Below are 20,199 nucleotides of genomic sequence, written 5' to 3'. Positions count from 1 at the left end.
ACATACATCTACAGACATTTACAGCCAATAGGTTCTCTTTCATTATTATTTCAGTCACACTTTGCCGGGCCAGACAACAACAAACAATTCTGATAAGGTCATATTAATAATTAAGGCACCCACAATAAGGCCAGACTCTCAAGTTCTACAGCTTGTTTCTGTCACAAACTCGATCAGACTCTCTTAATGCCTGAAGTACACTTCACAAAGATTGTCTTTGATTCACTTTTGTGAGCTACAAATACAGGGTAGAGAACAAATTAATGCTAGTCTGTAATAACTATCCAAATAATGACAGTTATTTGACAGAATTACTCAATATGTGAGTGTAAGATAGTTGGATGAAACTGAGAAGACAGATCTGTTTTGTTAAGAACAATGATGGCTGCCTAAAAGCACTGCATTTTGTCTGCACTCCTGGGTAAAAATAACATTACTCATCTAAGCACCCTAGTACCATCGCTTCATAAGGACCAATTGACCCACCTGTTCCCGGTTCACACTCTTCCAGGTCCTCATCATCACTTGGACACTCAGCTGATGCCACCAAAATATCATCAGAGTTCTGTGGCTGAAAGCAAACAGGGAATACAATTTCTTTTTTAACAAATACCCAATAAACATTTTTCTTCATTCAGGCTCACAGACAGTCTCTTTTTTACACTGACTGTCCGGTCTGAGAAAAAAATCTGCACTATGCAGCACTGTACTGCTTAAGTGTTTGTGCCTGGAGCGACACTAGTAAGACTACAAGTTCAAAATGAGCCCATCAGCAGCTGCTTTTTATCCTTTACCCCATTGGCTGACTTTATGTGTGTGCAAACAATGGAAAAACATCACCGATGGAGGCTCTCAATGAGATAAATGCTATATAATTGGGTTTTAAACAATTCTTTTATATCAAATTTGCACAAAAAACCCATATAAAATTCTCACATATATTTAACGAGGATGCAGGATGCACAGTGGGCTCTGGGCAGAGTGGGCATTAGAAGGCTCACTAATGGATTACTTTGATAAATTGAAAATATAGAGAAGACCATTTTAGGATAGCTAGACAAAAGAAATGGAACAAAAAGAGCACTCTGCAGTTTTATTAGGAGAGGCAGTGGCAGTGGGGGTTCTTTAAAACCTCAGGACAAGTCCAACTACTGAAATTTCTCCAATTTGAAGGGTTTTCAGCATTTATCACATTCAAATTCTTTGTTTTTATGTGGCCGCTGTATTGTAAAAATACACTAAGCAAGAATGTTATCATTATCCTAATCCTAATACCTTGATGGAAAGTAAGTTATGCAGCGAATTCAGAATCAAACATGCTGGATCAAACCTGTTATTTAATGAATTTATGAAGCATTTTAGCTTACCCATTACTCCATACAAGGTTTTATATGCCTAATTCTTTCAGTAATAGCTGATGCAGCGCTAAGAAATTTAATGATGCTGTGAAACACTGAAATTTGTCAAGGTGTGAGACTTAAATGTGGTTCATTTCATCTCATAACTCCTTTCATGATGATCAGGGGAAAAGTGTGTTCATGTTCCTAAACCCCTTTAAGGCCTAAAAATCTGAAAAATCTGAAAAATAAGCTTATCATTGTCAAATGTAGAGAAGAACTGGGGATTCTGAAGTGTTCTCTGGTTTTGTGATTGTGTGTTGACTGTCATCTTAGATTCTAGTACTGCAAGTTAAATTTCAAAATGTGCATTAATACAAGATGAATGGAACAGAAACTACAGTATAAGCTAAACATGACAGGGGGATTAAATAAGCTCCAAATGTGTAAACCTGTGCAAGTTTAAACATTTATGTTTTATAAGGTGACACACATAAAGACAGTGCCAAAGTATTACTCAGTTTTGTTCTTATATTAATCACAATTTTGCATTTTTAAAGCTGATTGAGAATGTTAAGGATGCTTAGACATATTAGCAACCTGATAATTGAACAGAAATATAAATTTGTAATTTTGGGAATCACGCACAGCTCCAGATTTCTACAAAGCTAATTAATTAAAAAAAAAAAAAAAAAAAATCACTCACTGTTATTGAGCCATATTTAAAATGGCCTTTTTTCCTACTGCGAAACATAGACAACAGCCTTCACCTTATGAGCTAATTACCTCCCTGTTGTCAGCTAATTAGCACCCCTTTTTAAACTCGCTGACCTTTGAGATGCTCTCACTCAAGCTGGGCGACCGCTGCCTGCGGGTGGTGGTGGTGGCCATCGTGGTGGTCGTTTCCATGATCGTGGTAGACATATCAGACACCGCCAGCGGGGTGACGGAGGTGGTGTCCGTGGTCACCACGGAGAGCGAGTCTCCGACCAGCCGCAGGTTCCCCTCCACCTGTACGCTGGGGTCATTTTCCGCTGCCAGTTTGAGCACCTGGAGACCATTGTAATACAGCCCTGAAATCTGACCCTGGAAGGGTCGCCCTTTGTCAGAACCGCCAATTTTAATGGCTGCCTGGCTGTTAAAGATGGTCAACTGTCTCCCTAAAGTTAGACAGAAACACAGAGAAGGAGATGATGGAAAAGGGGAGAGAACGGCAGAGCACACACAGAGACGGCATATGGGAGATTTTGCACAAGAACATCATCTGAGCCAGGTGGGATTTAGTAATTCATTTGTTTAAAAGCTTATTTAGATGTTAACTCTAAAAAGGGAAATGTTGGTTAGCAGCAAGTTTATAATTTTGACTTTGCACATACAAGAAGAGGAGGCTTAAAGCCTATTTAGATGTTTATTTATGATTTTGAAATGTCACTGAATAAGTTAGCAGCTGCCTGTGGGAAAATGATATTTATATTTGTCTCTTAGCTTTAGAGGGGGAAAAAAGAAGGTGTGAAGATATGTATCTTATGGCTCCTTTTAACAGGTAACTACTAAAATGGCAGTCTTGCCACACATCAGACAGTTTGAAGCCGAATGACAATAAAAATTTGACTCCCTCCTCCCACTGACTTCATCAGCCATTAGGCCATTAACACATGCTTTTCCGTGGGTTTCCCCCACGGTCCAATTGTTTTACCTCCTCAAAGGGGCAATGATATTCAACAGCACCGCTGTCAGCACCTTTACTGATAAGCAGTGTTACATCTGAGGAGGAGGGCTGCGGTAATGGGCCCAACTCAGGAGAATACTTATTAGCAAAGTTAATGGCTGCAAACAGTGATCTACTTTAACAGCCTGTCAGGGTTGTTTTGTTGCAGCAAAAAAAAAAATTCAGCTTGGGAGTCTGATGTGCTCGTTGTAGTACAATGCAAGGCAGCACAAGATTACAGGGAACAAGAAAAATGGAAAGAGGTTCACTGGGGTGAACACATCCTGAAGCTGTGGTTTAAAATATGGTTCAGTTATTAGGAACAAAGCCTAGTCAGCTTATGTCCAGTGTTAGCTTCACTGGTATTAATGAAAACGTTACACAGCATTTTAATGATATTTATGTAGAATAATTACACACAGTATCTAATTACACACAGTGGTTAAGAGGGATGATAGAGGGTTAGACAAGGGTTATGCGCTTTTAGTTAATTTAGTTTAAAATCTTTGTTAAGGTGCAGCCTCTCCACAAGGTATAAGGATGACAAAAAGAAATGGCAAGCACGCCATATCCGTTTGCTTCCACACTCATTTTCTTCTGCTTAAAGCTATACTGTGGCCATTAAAATTCATAGCCGGTACAAGTTCCAATTAAAATGGAAATGTATACGTCTGGGTAACCTGCACTTTGTCACCCTTGTCTTCTGGCACTGCACCTCTCAGGGGGGGAAGTTTATTTACTAGTTATTTCAAGGGTTAATTAATTAATTAATCAATTATATTTTTTACCTTTATCGAGTAGCCACTCGTCAACTACCCGACCAAGTCTGTATGGGATTCTTTGCCTAGCAATAGCCAGTCGTTCATTATCATAGTGTCCTTCAAAGAATTTGGAGAGACAGATTAAAGGTTAAAGTCTGCAAGCTGAAACATCACATGGTTAGAAACAAAGTTATAACGGCTAACATTTTTAACAAGTTATCAATTTTAACTCAGCTGTGAGTTAAAAGAAACTTGAGCTTTACTTAGTGTTATCTAGTTATTATGAGTAACACTGTTAATGCTAATTAGAGCAACGTTTAGGCTATTTATAATGTGCTACTCTAGTTAGTGTTATTTAGCTATTTTTTTTTCCAAGCAAAGCATCGTCTTCAGTAATTACCAATTACAGACGAATAATTTTATGTACTTTATAAAACAGACGTTCATTCATAAGAAACAACCAATCAAATCAGGAAAACAGTTGCATTTAGACAGTGATAAAAAGTCATGTAGTTAGAGTAGGAGCATATGAATTTGATTGCATTCACAGAGAGCCAAAGTCTCGCTCACTTCAGTGCCAAAATGCATTTTTCCAATGCAGCGCATGGTATACATGCAGTGTTTTTACTCGAGCTCCCAGAAGGCAGTGACAGTATGTCAACATCAAAGGCTTATGGGAGTTGCAATTTTAAGTCTCTTTGGTGTTCATTCATTCATTGTCTTGTTCATTTATTTGAACGAGACACAAACAGTTCCCTGGTGAGACAGGACTTCAGCTCTCCTTTAAACACATGCAAATGCAAAACAAATAAATTAAAATAAAACAAGAACAAGCAACATACAGTAATTACAGTATGAATTGTTTCTAGACATTAGGAGAGCCCAGATTTTTATTTAGACCTAGCACCGAGGAATTTCTATCAATCATCAGCCACAGGGTCACTAAAACTGATAGTAAATTATTGTGACATTATTTTGTTCCATTCACATTCTGTTGAGATTATTATTTGCAAACATTTTCAACAAATTTGTAATTAATACAAATATGAATAATTATTAGAATCTAAAGTAAACCATTACAGCACAACAATGGAAAGGCAGTTAAATGCCTGGTTATACTGTAAGCTGTAATATAGTGAAGATGTTAAAATATGTTTGCCTTTTTTTTCTCAAACAAATTGCCAGAAAAAAATACTCCATGATATTTGATATCTATTTAAGGCACAAGAAACTTGTGTGATGTGCACTCCCTATTTCTAACTATTCTATGCATTGCCATGTGAAATGTTTCAAATATCACTGATTGCTGAGTGGGAGCTGACATAAAGGTGCACACCATCTTCATTACCCAATTGCATGCTTGCATGTGCCCTCATGTTATATGCATCTGTGATTTGAACACCAGCTGGAGGCACAGAAAAGATGTGGTTTGTGTCCCACTATGCCAGCTGGTGCACCTGCTCTGAATAAGGTTAATTGGTAGATTGGTTCAGAACAGGTTAAAGCACAGCCAGTTATGATCATTTTATGTATGTATCTTTTCTTTTTTGGGTCCATGTATATGTTGTGTGCACACAGTTGAGTGATTTTTACTCACTATCATAAGTTACCACACATAAAATAAAACTGTTATATAACTTATCATTATAACAGTCTCCCTTTAGTGAATCTACACTATTTTGTATCTAACAACAGACAGATTAAGTATGATCAAGCATGATCACAGCCACATTTTGAATGTCAGCAAGAATTTGTCAAGTGAATATTTATTGAAAACAACACTATCATATAAATTTAAGGCTAGCAGTTCATACATTCACATCTAAAACACTGCTATATTGGGCTGAAATAGCACTTAAGCCGCACAAGAATGGCTTAAATATTACACCATTTAGAAAAGTCTAGAGAATCCCACCTGAGCCACAACTTCACATCTTCCCACCTCTCTACCAAACTAAATGCAAATACGGCAGCAGCTGATGAATATACCTGAATTGCTAAACTCAAAAAGGCAGCTTTAAGGAGATTTACTCATTTCAAACTATTATATTTTTACACAAACACATAATTTTTAGTTGCATGAGGCAACTTTAATAGATCTCTTATAAACTGATAAAATAACCACGCAGGAACACTGAATTAAAATTATTCACTGGGCAAACTGCCAAGGCAGAAATAGGCAGACATGCAACCCTTTCTCTCTGATCCAGAAGTTTCATGCTGTCTTACTATGCGTGTAATAACTCCAAAGTTTGTCCTGTTAACCTTACCTGGTGGATAACGCTCAATGACTGGATGGTTGTCCACCTGGAGAGTGGCATTGCCACCACTGCGTGTGAAGCGTACAACATGGTACTTGCCATCATTTACTATGACAGCAGGCTCATCAATAGTGATGTCATCTGTCCCCACATTGAAGATGACACCAATGTTTCCTTGATCCTGCACAAAAACAAGAATGAACGTGACTCATTAGGCAAATGACAGATGCGGTAGGAAAAGCGAGCATTGCCACAAATGGGTTTGGGGAAAGTCCAAGATAGTGAAACATGTTGAGCAATCACTTAAAAATAAATGAAAGTAAGGGCTAACCCTACTTAGAGGTATTCCTCTGCTGTATTCCTCCTCGGGGCCTGTACTTTGAGCCTTAGGGCATTTGCCCTGGGGGGCATTATGCCCCACTTCAATCTGCTGCTGGATATCACTATTAAGAGCATATAACACAGGTTGAACAATACAGTGTCAGTTGTGAATGATAAAATAGTAATTATTGCTAGTATTTATTTATGCATTTATTTTACAGCTTAGCAGATTGCGTGCCGTTTGGCGTGTATTATTAAATTATATTTAATATTGATATTTGCTTTGTACATCAAAAGAACTGTTTTAATTAAATTGGTGATGTTTATCTTTTTATAATATTTTTCACACTTTTCTGACTAAAGAGACAATGGCTTGACAAGTTTAATCTATCTGCTTGTCAGGCCAGTAACCTTGTTTAAACGGAAACCCATATCCTTTGTGACATGGGCAGTATGTTTAGTTCTTTCTTTAGGGTTCAGTGCCATTTCCCCTCAGCAGCCAGCTCCACTTTCCTGATGTGGATCACTCTTGACAGAATCCTGCTGTTTCTCTTTTGGTTGACCAACTTCTCACCCTGTCAGCCTCTACCTACTCCTGCCAACCTTCCTCAAAGGTCAAATCTGCTTCTCAAACTAGCCTTTGTTTGGTACTAATAAGAAACATTGGAAGCAAACTCTGTGGGGTCTCTGTGCCTGTCCGGCCCTTGTACGTTCACTGCCTCGCAGTCATTTTAAATGCAAGCCAAGGACAAAGTGCTAAGGTGGTTATAATAGACATAGTGAGAAACAACACATAAAGCTGCGGGGCCACTTTCCCTCGACTTATAGCATTAACCTTTAATGCTGGTTTAATACAGAAGTAAGTAAGTAAGTAGAAAAGGTGGAGAAATAAATCAAAAGACCATACTTATTTCATTGTAGACCAGAGATTATGCAATGTGATATTATGATATGTATAACACATGCAGTAATATTCTACTTTTATCCCACCCCATAACATGTGTATCTCAAATGTTTACAGTCAAGGACAAAAGAATCTGAAGGTTCTTATTCAAACAATCTCGACTCCTGCAGCTGGTTACACCGTATCAGACCTTGAACCAGCGAGGAAAGACGAGGTAAAGAGTGAAAATGACTGGAGTTGTGTTTTATTTGAATAAAATCTTGCAAACTGCTGGCCTTCCATGCTATGATGTGCACAATATCTACTGGCCTTACAGCCATTATGTAAATATGTTCAACAGTGGGCCTTGCATTGCAATTGGATTCCCTGCCTCTACTGTCAGAAATGAGCTGCACAGCTTATTCCTTGACATGCACCATTTCATATAACTGATTGTTCCCCATTTTCTTCTACCTCCAGTACTGCATTACTGACTCAAAGGCTAAAAATTCAAATACGTAGACTTCTTTTCCTTCCTTGATGGTGTGATGTAAAACCTGTCTCGGTGCTTTGCTCTTACCCTCTAATCACATGTAAAACCATTCGAGAAACCTTTTGAATTTGAAATAATTATTCTTGCTGACATGGCTGGTGTTAAGTACAGAAGTTTTAAGGATTGTTATCTTTTTATGCTTTCTAAAATCACCTGAAAGCCATCATGAACTCATGAACAGGTGAATATGTGCAATTGAATTGAATTATGATCCCTGAACAAAAGCTGGACAGTTAAAGTCACACAAATTCACAGAACATGTACACCCCTTCAAGAACAAAGACACACTTTGGCAAATGAGAAATCCTTTAAATGCCTTTTGATACGCACTTACTATAAATTCCTTATATTTTTTATTGTCAGTGTTATCCTTTATATTTTCTTTGTATACTTATCTGTAACCTAAATGGACAACTTTGGATGTCGGTAGTTTAAATATTCTTCCGATGATGCAAACTGATGAGTAGTCATTAGGCAGCTACAGGGTAGTGCGACCTCAGGTCAAATTTCAACTCGTGTCCTCTGGACAACAATTAAAATCTCCAGGGCCAGGAGAGTCTGCCTGGGGGTCCTTATGGCTTCAAAAAGTGCTGCTCCTATTTTGCTTACTCAGTCTTAGAGAGTGATTGCAAAATAGCCCTGAAGCACCTTTTGACAGTTGGCAAAGCAACACTAATGCACCCCGGTTTTTGTAAACAAAAGCTTGGCCATTCTAGTCAACACATTCTCACTCCCAACTTATCACATACTGATGCTTGGTCATGACCCATCACATTTTTACTCACTGCCCTTTAGCATCATTTTTTCAGTGTGCAGGGCAAAGCATTTTCCAGATAAAATACAAAATTGAAGGCAATGTGGTGCTGAAACAAGCATTTTGTGAGTCGACCCTTATAGAACCCCATAATACAAAACTTTTAGCACAAATAAACTTATCTGCAGCCTGGAAAAGCATTTTTCATTCCTCTCAGTGTACTTAACAGAATAGACAAACAGATAATACAGACGGCAACATGAATATAGCATATTTCAAGATTTATATGTGCAAGGGTGCAGAGTGCCAGATTTTTGAATGATTGTGGAATAAATAAGGAATGGATAACTGGCCACTATAAACACAGCATTATGATAACTGCATTGAGTTTATATAAAGGCTTAAAGTTATATATTATTATGGTTGTGGTTATTTTATCTGACTGACATTAACTCGTTGACTGTGACTGTGACATCACTTCCTTAACTGCAAAGTGGTTTTTAATGCCCATGTAACTGTATGAAGTGCATTTTCTTGCACACTCACTAAACTGTTTCGACACCCGCTCTGATGGACTCTTACTTTTCTCCCAAAGATTTTTCATTCCTGTATCTCATCTAACCTGCTACTGACTATAATTCACATGAGGGAAAAAGTACTGATTTTTATAAGGATATGTGATTTCAAGAATTTGCAGCTTCTTCAGATGAAATGATGACGTGACAAAATGAATTAAAAGAGTTACAATACTAACAGTTCTTCTGTGATAATACATCGCCGCTGCCTGATATATTTTTAAACAGAGCACAGAGTGGACCGATCATGATTCTTTTAACACCACCAGCATTTCTGTCTGTCTCAGTTTGTCACCAGCCAAATGCTTGTCTCTGAATTGGCTTGCTTTACTATACTCTCTACTAGAGACTTTTTAGAGGTGGGTGGGAGCCTGCGACAATACTGTTGGGATTTTAGAGTCTTCAAATCTTTCTCAGAAATATAGAAATGATAAAATGTGCTTCAATCAGGTGTGTCGCTGTGGTCAGGGGTAAGGTTTCCATTAATTTCTGATGGAAACGACACATCTTAAATGAAGGAAACTGAGCTATAAAATTTCAAAGATTATGAAAGACACTGATTCCCAACTAAAATAAGTTCTGCATAAAAATGTGTAATTATTACTGTAAAATATATTCTGGCTATATAGCTAAATGGCTTATCACCTTAATAATATTGGGGAGAGGAGTGAGATTAAGGAATCACTGAGGTCCACCCAAATCTCATCCAGTAAGTTGATCTTTTGCTCTTGAAGCACTGCTTTAACAATTCTAATAGTCTCCATTTTGCACAGTGTATGTTCTGTTTTGTTTCATCTTTTAGTCACTCATTAAAAACATGACCATTTGAAAATAGCATTGGCCACTCTGATGTGCTCTCAACTGAATACGGTGATGGTTTGCTGCTTTTGTGCAGAATAATTGGTCTTTTAAGCTGGTGCATGTACCGTGTTCAAAGTCATATTTTTGAGCTAACCATGTGACCAGTTTATTACAGCAATCTTCAGCAGCTCTGAAATCCCACTGTAATTATTCATCACAGTGGTAGTTTTGAATGAAAGGGGTGAAATCTGAAGAAAATCGAAACCATAAAAAGCTCATATCATTTGTTTCCTTTACTATTTTCAACTGTTATTCAAGCCAGCTTTGCTCTCAGTCGTCCTCTTCTGCAGAGGGCAAATTCCAGCGTGGAGACAGAATGAGATAAAAAGAAGAATTAACACTAAAGCAGAATACATTAAAACAAATCACAACTTATGTCTCTACAAAACAAGAAGGTGTGAAATTGTTGGGAAACTAAAAAAAGATTTCAACATCACCTGAACTGCTTTGGATTTCCCTCCGCTGAGCAGTAATAAGGTGTCAAACTCAGCAATCTGTCTGTGCGCAAGGACTTGGCAGATGCTAGGAAAAATGTTTTCAGCTCACTTTGCACGCAGGCAGGAATCCTTGCATTTACTAGCAACAGTCTACGGCTGGCAAGGTCAGATTCAGACATTTAAAACTGGAAATGCAATTTAAATGAGACGATTTAAAAAAACAAAAACATCCAGGGCAGGATTTTTGGACCAAAATATGTCAAGTAAATGACATGTGGAGGAAAAACACTTTTGCTTAAATGTTCAACACTACAGTTTTTATCTGTTTTTTCAGTATAATGTGATATATGTGCAAATTACAATTAGCAGAATATCCGTTAAAACAAAAATATGTATTTGGTTTGGTAGGACGAATGTGATGCCCCCCTTCTTTCCCCTTGCCCTGCACTCAGAGTTAAGATTAGGGCAGCACGGTGGCACGGTGCGACTGGTTGTCTGTCTCTGTGTGTTGGCCCTGCGACAGACTAGCGACCTGTCCACGGTGTACCCCGCCTCTCGCCCTATGACAGCTGGGATAGGCTCCAGCGCCCCCCGCGACCCTGAAAAGGATAAGCGGACGCGAATGGATGGATGGATGTATTTGGTTTGGTAGGACAAATGTGATGCCCCCCCTTCTTTCCCCTTGCCCTGCACTCAGAGTTAAGATTAAGAGACAGAGTCAATGTGGTGTGGAAAATGAGGAGATGCTGACAAGCACACTCAAAAAATTGAAATTGGGTGGTTGTTACATGTACAAGATTCAAACTTGTAATTTGAACTAAATAATTTCATGTTTCTATGGTGAACGCAATTAAATCAAGTAGCATCTGCATGAAATTCAGCAGCTTAATTTGTTCTTGTTGAGATGACATGATACAATCTAGTCAGAGTGGTTAGTTGCCAAATTTCGCTCTACATAAATAAATCACTTCAAGTCAATGTAAGTATACTATACTATACTTTGACATGTTCAAAAATTGGTTATTTTACTTGGTTAAATCACGTGGTTAAATTGTGTTCATCCAACAACAGATTTTGTGCATGATGTTTTTTATTCTAGTCTTTTACCTGCTTCTGTGCGTTGTATCTGCACCAAAAAGTTCAATATTAGATCAAATGAGTCCAATAAATCAGGTAGAAAGTACTTTTCCACACTTAACAGCAGGTACTTTAATACAGAGACTGATATTACAATTCAAATTCCTTTTAGAATAAAAATGATATGAATAAAAGAGGCGCACACGTAATTCACAACTGCTTTCAGAAGGGTCATAAAAACTTTTTCATCAGAAGACTTATTTGTTTTTGTTTTTTGGAATATAAACAATTCAATCAGATTGTTTTCAGGCTGGGTTCTTTCTGCACATGGGGTCCATTCGTCTTTGCTTCTGCCAATGCCCAAAACAGTAATGTAACTGTGTGGTTATGCATGCCCAAAACGGCAGCTTCTGAGCTGAACTGGTCCCCTGGAACGGACACTAGCTGTCTTCAGGGAGCTGATCAGACACGTGCCACAGATTAGATTAGCCACTGAGGACATATTCATTACTTTAGTGGATATGACACTAAGTGCGTGTGCATCCACACATGCAAACACCAGACAGCTGACCTCAAAGCTTCCTAATCAGAATGAATCCAATTCAAATGAGAAATAATAATTAAAAATAAGAGGAGCCAAAGTTTTGCTTTCAAAGGTCAGATTTGTAATCTTATAAAGGCTTTTTTTCCTTTTAGTGTTTACCACAAAAGTGTCTGCTAATAAGATAGCGACTTCGAGTTACGAGTTTTGTCAACAGATGTGATTTTAATTATTACACCATTCACAGACGTTTGACAGATCTCCCTTCTGGTTTTCATCACGGCACACCTGTCCTGTGGCTCCATACTAAAAAGCCTGATTTCCCTCCAGAAAAAGGCACCATTGCAGGCAGATGCTGAGGCGCCACTTGGCTTCAACGACCACACACACACAGGCACGCAAACACATATCCACACACGTGTTCATCACCAGAAAATATCTCGTAGTCTGCTGACGTGCGTGCGCCTCTTCTCCTTCTTGTACTTGTGTGATTTATTAATTCCTATTTTATTCCAATATTTGGACTCAGATGCCACTAATCGGTGAATCACACAAGCTGTGATGCTTCTGCGCCAAGTTAGAATAAGGACAAAGTCTAGTTAAAACGTCATTTAAAAATAGACCGAGAGGTTTAGTTATATCCATTTCATTTAATTAAGATTAGAGCATTAGAACTCCACCAGCAAATGTGAGTTTGCTTCCTGTTTTTTTGGGCCTTCATCAGCTTATCTGGAGAGAAATGATGATATGTGACTTACAAGTTTACTAAAATAAAACTTTGGCACCTTAGCCGTCTTTTTCTTCCCCTTTTTGTAGCTGTAACTATTTCTGCGCTGTCTATATTTATTTAACTGCTCATGGAAATGCTGCCAGTACGACAGCAACCACGTACTGTTCACATACGTAAAGGTTGAAAGTACTGCAATCAGCATCAGGAACGGCTTACCAGTTTATCGATAGAATAACACGCTCTGTGGCAACTCGTGAGGGAAGCTGAAATCTCTTGTTAGGGTTTCCCTTTAAGAACCCCTGAGTTACATGGCTGCCTTGTTGTCGGAAGCTGGTGAGCATTTGAGAAGTAGCTGCAGCCGCTCTGAAGCACATGATGACATCATAGTTACTGTAATCTACACCCTCCAAAAAAGCTCTGTGCATATGTGCAGTGCCAACAGATATCCAAATGTTGTGAATCATTTTGCAGAAAGGTCATGTGATGTTATCCTGACGGCTCTTTCTCTGCCTCCTCAACATGCAGACCTGGCCTGAATAATAAAGGTTAACACTTAAGAAGCTACAGCAGCATTTTTTTTTAAACTTTTGAATAAAAAGTTCACATTTCAGTGTAGTGACGTTCATTTCATGGTTTCATTTGTTTCTAACTATGTATGTACATGTTGTTCGGGCATTCAAATAGTTGCTGTTGCACTCTTCTGTTTGCAGACAGAGTAGACTAATTTGAACAGTTCTGATAGGCTTCACACCTCACACAGACCAGATTTCCATGACATACAAAGTATGTTGTCCTTTTCGCCTCCTAAACCAATCACAATGCTTCTTTATAACCATATTTGCAAAGTGTGACATTAAATAGCACAATATGAATGACCATAAATGCTATTAAGGATAATTTATTCTACACTGCTCTCGTATAATCACAACATGATTTTAAGCTCATGAATACAGGATGCAGGTGGTATGAGCAGACTCACTCGGAGAAGGAAATAAAATGAATAGAAAAGTATCTTAAAATCTCTCTGGGTAATCATTCTTACATTTTCTGTCTAAGTAACTCCACTTGTAATATTTAGAAACCAGAAAAAGAATGAGCATAGTATTCAGAGTGTTCAGAGCCGCAGGTCATATGTATGAAATATTTAAATTCTAATCTCCTTTAAGTGTTTTTTTTTAATCTATCGTAGCAGTGTGATACCATACCAGTCTTCCCTTTTTGTGACTTAAAGCCACACAGATTCACGTTCTTACTATGTGCAGCTGAAGATAGTCTCCAAGCCCATGGGTGCTCTCCACTCGCACCAAGATGGCATCCTTCTGCTGAGTGCTGAAGCCCACGGCTAAGCGGTCAGCTCGGGTGCTCGGGCGCTCATTGGGGGCCCAGGTGAATGTGATGAGAGCTCCGCCTTTCCCGAAGATATACGTGGTGCCAGCTGGGAACAGAGGCAATAAGGAAAAGATGAGAGGACAGACAGTAGCCAGAGACACTTTTAAAAACAGGCAGCATTTTTAACATAATTAGTTCTGCTTTATCAGGTGTCTTCCCTTAGCCTTGGTTCTTTTAACTAATTTAACATTTGTTCGTTTTTAGGTTTTTTTTCTGGAAGTACCAATCCTTATTATAAAGAGATGAGATTCCACGTCTCTCTTTCCTTGCACGAACACTACCTTTCATTTTTCAAAATCATGCCATAGGCAGAGAAAAACTTCAACCAAAGATGGGAGATTTATTAAAGAAACCCACTCATGAATCTCCATTAAATAGCCTGAACTACTCATTTTGATAAAGCTTTGCTTTCACAAATGTAAACTTCTCTTGCACCATGGAAATCCAGAAACTAGCAGCATCTTTTGTCCCTGTACCTTCTTGGTTTTTGAAAGATAAGGATGATATTCTGGACAGTTCAGTTTGTTTTTTGTCATTTAGCCAACCATTTAATAATCACAGTTAAAATGCATCGCAAACACTTGATATTAATACAAAATAGCAGCTGGTGCAGAATCTAAGAGGTGCATGAGAACGAAATATATCTGCTTGAACCTTTACTGTGGAAGTCTTTCCTCTGTGCTCAGCAAGATTTTTGTCTCCTTGAGATAAACAACATAAACAACATTTGCCTTGCTTAAATTGCAGAATCCATATGCTGATCAGCCTGTACACATGACACCTCTTGTGACACCTGTTACATTTTCCTAAATTCTAAAAAAAACTAACAGACTGCATAAAGGCATTTCAACAATAATTTGCTAAATTCTTTCATTTGTGTACTTTAAGCCATTTAATATAATCCACACAGCTTTCATAGTTTAAATGTGGAAAATCTAAGTGAGAACCAAGCGCTGTCCGCAGGTTACAAAGTTACATAAAGGCAGGTGATAGTGCAGTCACTGTAATACGTGGCCATAGCAGAAATGAGAATTACTTAAGAAAGTACAAATAAACTCGTGTTGGATCGTTTCAGCAACTGAAACCTAAGAGCTGGTTTCACGACTGGTGGTTTTCAATGCCCGAATCTCTCAAAGATTTAAGTATAGAAGCTCAGAGAAACACTTGAGACAAAATTGTAGCCTCAATGTCAACCTTCTACAAAGACTCCACTCTTCAGCGTAATGGGCACTCACCATACAGGTTTCCTATTGACAGATCAAGCTGCTGGTTGGATGCTTTCTTAACATTAAACGCCTAATCCAAATGCTGAAAAACATCCTGTGCTGGCTTTGAATTTAAATTAAAAGGGCAGGTTCTCTGACAGCAATTATTTTAAAACAAAATTATTTCTTACTGAGGTAATCTTAATTAATGTCAGGGATTTGCAGTCGAATATGAGTCAGTGACATTAGTCACATCAAAGAGCGGTTTTATTGGCTTCTTCCTTTCAGTTAATGTTACTCACAGCTGGCCTCTTAGTCTCCTCTTCCCAAATTACTTTTGAGAAGACTGAAAAGGTTTGTGTGTCCTTGTAGATTCGTCTCTTCTTCTTAGATTACTTTTCTTTGCAGAATTTTGCAAGGGGACTTTGTTATTTTTCACAGTGATGTGTAATGGGCTTCTAGATTCATTTTCAAACCACTATCTTGCTTACTATGCCCGTGTCTTATTGTGTCTTAAACAAAATAGGTTACGAATCACAGCCGTAACAACTCTGCGATGGGCCCCGGGGCAGATACGGTGTTTTTTTTAGGTTCCTACTGCCAGCAACCAAAGCAGGATCTCTCTCTCTCACACACACAGACACACAATGTATATTTGTGTAAAAAAATATTACATGGTATAGTAGCAGTAATACTAATATCAATAACATGGTTCCAGCTTTTGATCAGAACCACGGATAAAAGCATTCAAAGGAACAGACACATTTAAATAAGCTCATGCTATAAACTTGCACCATCTTCCAAAAGCCCAAAACAGATTCAGCCTCGCGAAAATCATATAAAAACATCTGTAATGTGTGTAAGCATGGAACAAACGAGAGAAACCCATTACCCACAGATCGTCACAGACTTATTTATAGGACTCCTCATTCACAATCGTTTCCTATGGTCCAGCTTCTAGATACATCATGCACACATATTACAGTATTATTTGTATATTTCCAGCCTATAAATGAGAACAATGTTTCAGTGCTCTATAAAAACGCAAACTACTCACCGTCCCAACTTTATCTTTCGGACCTTGCGCTCACTGACAACACTGCTTAAACCCAGAGTCCTGCAGGTATACTCATCCTGTTCTCTCCTTCCTCTTTTCAACCGTACTTAAAAAAAAAAAAGTCCTGCTAAACATAATTTACAACAGCATCACAGGAGATGTAAACAGGTTCGCCTGCATCAACCACAAATGACAGAGAGAAAGGCCAGAAAAAAGCAAACAAACATAAAATAATCAAAGATTTCCCAGCATGCCTCTGTGCCATCAAAATGCATTTAGAAAAGGTTTCTGTTTTAATCAGTGGAGAGTAAATATTTGCAGAGCTAAAATTCAATTAATAAAGAAAATGTATACTGCATAAACGAGCTTCGGTCCAAAAGATAAAATTGTGAATTTAAAATATTAGCAGGACTAATTATCTGGTAACTATGCCAACTAGCCCCCACCTCACATCCTCTGGGCCTCGGGGTATTGTCCCAACTGCCCCATCGGATGCTACGCCTTTGTTATGAAAAACAACATAGCATTATGAGGGCATATGGTAATAAATTCTATCAGCCCTACAACATATAGTGCAGTACTTGTGCAGATAGTCTACTTGCCTATAAGGAGTTCCAAACTAGCACTTCACCACATACTCAGCCAAAATCAAACACTGCTGGTATTTGTTGGAGGACCATAATGCTGCAGTTGATTATATCATACAAGCCTTCATGATTCCTAGCTCTGTTTACTCTTGTGAAAGCAAACAAAGAGCAGCCAAGCCACGGTGTGGTCAGTCCACATGTTCGGAGACCCCATTTCATATCAGGCCTCTTTTCAAATTTCACTGTGCTGTATAAGCCAGGACACCTCTTTAAAAGTATACTCAAGAGGCTTAAGCCTCATGCACTTCTTGTTCCCAGTTTTAGAAGTCTAAATACCGGTCTTTGGTCGATCGCTGCATCACATTTAATAGTGTGGTGAGTACAAATGTCACCAAATGTCATCAGAAAAATGTGGGGGACTTTCGTTATAGCTAAATAACAACAAAAATGTAGATTTATGAAAGAAAATCATATTTTAGCAAAGCAATAGATGGCATCTTCATTCTATTCAAATACGACAAAGTCATGCTTAATTACCAGATAAGTCATCTCATGTGAAAACAGCAATTTAACCTGTAGTCTTTCACTGTAACTGTGTTGAGAAGTTAGAAAATTATATCTGCCTGTTATTATATACTCAGCTAAAATATAACTGACATGTTCACATGTAGGCTAATGTACACGGCAGAGCTGCCATGTATTGTTCACTGTAATTATTCATTCTTTCCATACTGGGTGCAGCAAAACCTAAATGGATATTAATGCAAGTGACGGTGAACAACACTGACAGATGTGCTGAGGGAAAGTTCAGACGCAGCTACTAACTGACTCCAGCAGACTGAATTAGTCAAGTGGATATCTTCCAAGGCTACAGGGCTTTTAACTGCGAGTGTTTACTCGCTAAGCCGCAGTGGATGGAACAAAGAAGAGTATCGGTAGATACCCTCTTGATTCAGCTAACGCCTACGCATGAAACCGTGTATTAATTTTATCATTAGTTCAGATTGGTATCAGGAGTGATTTCGTATATTTTAATGGATTCTTCTCGGCAAAAATACAGCAGACAAAAATCCAATCCAGTCTTTACTGTACTCAATTACACGTGACCAAATTTCCGAATAACTAAGCTAAAGCTCATTAACCAAATGGTCTTGAAGTACAACACTTGATATTGGGTGACTGCTTATTAATTATGGACCTATGGAAGTGTATTTCGGAAATTATGAAATTTCAATTAAGTCTGCTGGAAGAAGGGATTTCTTTGTGAGCAGTACACACTGATGAGATAAACAAAAACAACAAAAACTCTTTAATCTCAGAAATGATTTCCCCCGTCAAGGAAACGTCTCACTACAAATGGTTTCCAAACACAAACATTTAGTTTGCTGTTGGGATCACAGAAAACAGACAGAGCAGAAAGGCGAACAAAGGTAGCAAGCACTCCTTGTGTGTGCATAGAATATTAATACACCTGCACAGAAACACCTGTCTATAGATAGCAGTAACTCCTGAATTAGTCATAACATTAAAGCATTTCAATACACCTTTCTGCCTTCCTGTTCCGTCTCCTCGTATCTCTTCTTTTCTGTGGCTGAGCTCCATCAACGAAAGCACACATAAAATCAAAATTATTTCTATAAACATCACAATTTGTTGCTTTGAAACAGCTCCCTGCTCGCTCGCTCTCTGCCGACTACCTCATGGGAGTTCTCTGCTCTTGTCTTGTGGCTGTACATTGCATCTGTGCTTTAATAACAAGGCCTCCTTGGAGATTCTCAACTGCAAAGTGTTCACTGTATATCACATCATTATTAGTTTGCAGCTGTGGCAATTAACTATATTTTACACAGGCACTGCAATGCTCCTGCTGTCTACTATATTATATATGGGAATAATAATAAAGCGATGGAGCATATTCACTGTGCAAATCAAATTAGGGATATTAAAGATAAAAGATGTAAGACAACGACCTACAAACGGCTTCAAACATTAAGAAAATAAATTAATCATTATCCGAATAAATAATTGATCAGTACAGTGATTTAATAGCCATGACTTCATGTCAAATGTACAGATTGACTGATATCTACCAAAGTTACACGCTAACCACTAACTGCCAGCCCATGCCCTTACGTAACGCCATTTTGTACCCCAAGATGAGATAGTGAGTCAATGAAGCATCCAGTCTGCCCTCAGTCCATCACGAGAGCAAGAAGATTTAGTGCTACCCAGAGCTCGTATTTTTCTTTTATACCATCTATGATTCTGACCTCTTGTCAGTCATGTTGAAGGGCAGGAAGTCAATGAATGAAACAGTAAACACAACGATGGCGACGGCACTCAACAGCCCTGGCAAGCGACAACTAGGAAGCAGGATTAACATGAAAGGCAGCTGGCTAGGGTTTGTTTATACCCTAGTGCCTATCCCTCCCGCCCGCACACTGTGCATAACACATTCCCTCCTGGCCAGCATCAAGCAATACTCGGGACTGGTATTGGTATCTGGTTCCCGCAGCAAGCCTAAATTATGCAGTTTGTCTCGCAGATCACATGCATGTTGGCTATATGATGATCTATATGCTTTAGCAACATCTGTCGATAAACGTGATCACCAGTCAGAAAATAACACTAGAAACACTACGGGAGGTCATTTTGACTCCATCCTCCAACAACAGCAGCAATGGGCTACTGGTTTTCATCTAATTTTTCTAATTCTAAGCAAGACTTGACAAAACACATGTTTAATATTAAGTTTTTGGTTTTGGGATGTTACTAGTTTTATAAATGATTTTGGCTATTTCATTACATGCTGTAAAGGTAAAATAGTTAACCCCACACTGCTCTTTAGTCTGCAGTCCTGCTCTGCTTAAAACCCTATTTTGACCGCTCTGCTCTGGATTTCACTGTTTATTTGCTCGATTTAGTTCTCCACCCTCTGGATTCTCTGCTCAGCTCAGCTCATCTTTTTTTTTTTTTTTTAGGCCCTGATCTGTTCAATTCTGCAGTAATTAATAATCTTTTATCTAACTACAGTCTCCTAAATATTTATATATCAGTCATATTTAGCCTTTCTATCAAAATGTACGTGTTGCCAGGAAACCAAGCATGGTGCTAATGTGTAGCGTAGCGTTTTTACACTGATTTCTATGGGGGTCAAAATGA

The 20,199-nt window shown here is 38.4% G+C and overlaps 1 protein-coding gene across 7 annotated transcripts in view; it reads right to left on the bottom strand.

Annotated features, from left to right (window-relative positions):
- The window catches only part of LOC147320557 (neurexin-2-like), a 133,301-nt gene that overhangs the window by 3,251 nt on the left and 109,851 nt on the right, over positions 1-20,199 (bottom strand). For 6 of the 7 annotated variants that reach the window (XM_086308661.1, XM_086308656.1, XM_086308655.1 and 3 more), the window contains 5 exons: positions 14,053-14,234; positions 6,077-6,248; positions 3,834-3,923; positions 2,169-2,497; positions 487-571 (listed from right to left, as the gene is read on the bottom strand). In XM_086308661.1, the coding sequence (XP_086164787.1) occupies positions 487-571; positions 2,169-2,497; positions 3,834-3,923; positions 6,077-6,248; positions 14,053-14,234 (858 nt within the window). The remainder of the gene's footprint in view (positions 1-486; positions 572-2,168; positions 2,498-3,833; positions 3,924-6,076; positions 6,249-14,052; positions 14,235-20,199) is intronic. The other variant, XM_086308660.1, reaches the window with a different exon arrangement.

This window comes from Aulonocara sp. 'chitande type north' Nkhata Bay, linkage group LG10 (genome assembly GCF_057382095.1).
Source record: "Aulonocara sp. 'chitande type north' Nkhata Bay isolate Kocher_YH1m ecotype deep benthic linkage group LG10, A_spYH_male_GT1.1, whole genome shotgun sequence".
Classification (NCBI taxonomy): Eukaryota; Metazoa; Chordata; class Actinopteri; order Cichliformes; family Cichlidae; genus Aulonocara; species Aulonocara sp. 'chitande type north' Nkhata Bay.
This window is presented reverse-complemented; position numbering and strand designations above follow the sequence as displayed.